This window comes from Mastomys coucha, unplaced genomic scaffold (assembly GCF_008632895.1).
Source record: "Mastomys coucha isolate ucsf_1 unplaced genomic scaffold, UCSF_Mcou_1 pScaffold4, whole genome shotgun sequence".
Classification (NCBI taxonomy): Eukaryota; Metazoa; Chordata; class Mammalia; order Rodentia; family Muridae; genus Mastomys; species Mastomys coucha.
In genome coordinates, this window is record NW_022196910.1 from 48870912 (window position 1) to 48873860 (window position 2949).

The following is a 2949-nucleotide window of genomic DNA, read 5'->3' on the forward strand; positions in this document are numbered from 1 at the left end:
CCCGACATTGAACGCTTGCCTGACATTGTGTTTGGGGGTTTACGCTGTAGCTGTTTTGGTATTTTGAAGGGTTTCTCAATGTGAAGTGGCATTTCCATTGATTTCTGCCCATCCCCTCCCCTCTAGGTTTCACCACCCCATCCTCAGCCCTCTGGAGAGCAGTTTCCAGCTGGAAGTGGGCGTGCTGAGTCATCTCCTCAAAGCACAGGCCCAGATCTCGGAGTGGAAGTTCCTGCCATCCCTGGTTACCTTGCACAATGCTCACACGAAGCTTCAGAGCTGGGGCCAGACCTTTGAGAAGCAGCGGGAGACCAAGAAGCACCTGTTTGGAGGGCAGTCGCAGAAGGCCGTGCAGCCCCCACACCTTTTCCTCTGGCTGATGAAACTCAAGACCATGCTCCTGGCCAAGTTCAGCTTTTATTTCCACGAGGCGCTGAGCCGACAGACGACCTCTTCGGAAATGAAAGCGCTGACGGCCAAGGCCAACCCGGACCTCTTTGGAAAGATCTCCAGTTTTATCAGGAAATACGATGCTGCCAACGTGTCCTTAATTTTTGACAACCGGGGCTCAGAGAGCTTTCAGGGTCATGGCTACCACCACCCACATTCCTACCGAGAGGCCCCTAAGGGAGTGGACCAGTACCCAGCCGTGGTGTCTCTGCCCAGTGACAGGCCGGTCATGCACTGGCCCAATGTTATCATGATCATGACAGACCGAGCATCCGACCTGAACAGCTTGGAGAAAGTGGTCCACTTCTATGATGACAAAGTCCAGAGCACCTACTTCCTGACCCGCCCGGAACCCCACTTCACCATCGTAGTCATTTTTGAGTCAAAGAAATCTGAAAGAGACTCCCATTTTATTTCCTTCCTCAATGAGCTCTCTCTTGCCCTTAAGAATCCCAAAGTGTTTGCAAGTCTGAAGCCTGGATCCAAAGGTTAGCAGGCGTTTGCCCAAGGAGTCCCAAGGCTGGATACATGTTCTTAGTTGAGTAGTTTGTACTTTCAATTTACTTTAGCTCATGCTTCTTTCAGAGCCGAGCTAAAGACAGATCCTCCCTAATCATGTTGCTCAGTTCATAAGCAATGAAGAGCAAGGACGGAGTCTCCACAAAGAGTCATCTAGAGACCATGGTGACTGAACCACCATGGTACAGCAGAGGAGAGCTAACATTTTCTGAGTTCCCTGTATTTCATGTCAATTGAATATTTATTGGTCTTACATTTATCTTTCCAGATTCTTTTTGTTTGTTTGTTACTATTCTGACCATTGTGCCCAGGTACTTCCTCTTATCCTCTCTCTGTCTGTCCCTGAAGAGCAGCAGGGAGAAGATGGGATTGTTTTCAGTTTCACAGACACTAGTATTAACTAATTTTACAAGATAATGTAATTAGTATTATACTGTAATTAGAATCTTGGTGAGAAATTTCTATCAGGAGGTGAAGTGGGAGATGACTGATTGACACTGGTTCTTACAGCAGTTTAACCAGCCACAGGTCCTTTTCAGGTGACCTTCAGCCCCATCCGCATCAGTTTTTACCTTTAAAGGGTTTGGTAGTCCACTGTCCCAAGTCAGCCCAAGCCATCGTTCAGGGTCTCCTCACTCTAGCTTATTGTTGCCAGCTGGATGTCACTTCTCTGCTGAACCGGGTTTGCATCTGGTTTCATGTCCCATTCTTCTCAGGTTTGGAAAGCACGCGGCCATGTGTTTGTAACTGTGTCTTAGTTTCCCACACAGCACAGTTTATTTTTATAAAATCAAAACGATGGACTTAATACTTTGTGCTTGCTACACAAACCAGTTCTGCTCCACAGTCAGGTCATCAGGGGAGCCCCGCAGCACTTCTGAGTGCGATTTCTTGCCTTCTGGAGATTATGTTCGGAAGCAGTGCCGAGCTTCTCAGCACAGGCTGCTCTGTCCTCCTTCTGCATGTTCACAGGGAAGCAGATGGAAAGAAACCACCAAGAAGCATTGAGCTGTTACTGCTGGGTTTGTCTCCTGGAGCTCGTGTAAACACTACAGTCAGATGAGGTGTCCCACAGAGCATGAGGCTCATGCAGGGCAGTGGAGCCCCTCCCAGGCCTCCTGGTCATGTGTGGTCTACCTGTACAAGAGTCCACTGGCCAGTTATCTGCATCTCCCACTGTCACACAGACTTAAGGCAGTTGTCTTTAAGCAGAAGGTAGTGACTCACTCTGCATTTTCTCCAGGTTCTAGACAAATAAGAACAAATTTTATAATATTGACCTTACATTAAAAAAATTGTACATTAAAAAAATTGAAAACACTTAGAATTAAAAACCAAAATATTTTTCTTCTTTTTGTGTTTTGCTGAGAAACTGAAAAGTAATCCTTGGTATGTATTTTTTTTTCCTGACTAAAACCACCATTAGCCTTAATGATGTGGTTCCCCAGGTACCTAAAAGAATATATAGGTTTCAGTAGACCATGGAGGGATGTATATAAAACATATATATATATATAAATATATATTACTTAAAATGGTCAAATGCATACATATTTGAATTGTATATTTATTTTTAAACATATTTTGAGAAATCTAAGAGGTATTTACAAAGAATAGGAAGCAGATGTGAATATTAAGAAAATCTATGGCAACATAAACTCTTAAGTCCCTATGCACTGTCAGTATTGGAGGAACCTTGAAGATTAGTACTGACTCTTTAATCATTTCTCAAGCTCCTCAATAAAGTTTTATATATATTACATACATATATAATTTTTTTTCTGATCAAGCAAATTGTATTGTATACATATGAATGTTCGTATGGTTCTTGTCCGAGAGCCTCATGAAACTGGAGGGCTAGGTTGCAGGGCCTCCCACAAGACATTGTTACTTTTAGACTCAAGTGCAGGTGCTGGAGAACTACACCACAGGACACAGGGTAGACATCCTCCCTTGGGTACAGGAGATGCCAAGCTGAGC

General features: G+C 44.4%; 1 protein-coding gene across 2 annotated transcripts in view; it reads left to right on the top strand.

Moving 5' to 3' along the window:
- Window positions 1-2731, top strand: part of CUNH12orf66 (chromosome unknown C12orf66 homolog) — a 15272-nt gene extending 12541 nt beyond the window's left edge. For both annotated transcript variants that reach the window (XM_031349728.1, XM_031349729.1), the window contains exon 3: window positions 127-2731. In XM_031349728.1, coding sequence (XP_031205588.1) covers window positions 127-943 — 817 coding nt within the window. In that variant the 3' untranslated portion in view covers window positions 944-2731. The remainder of the gene's footprint in view (window positions 1-126) is intronic.
- The last annotated feature ends 218 nt before the right edge of the window (window positions 2732-2949 follow it).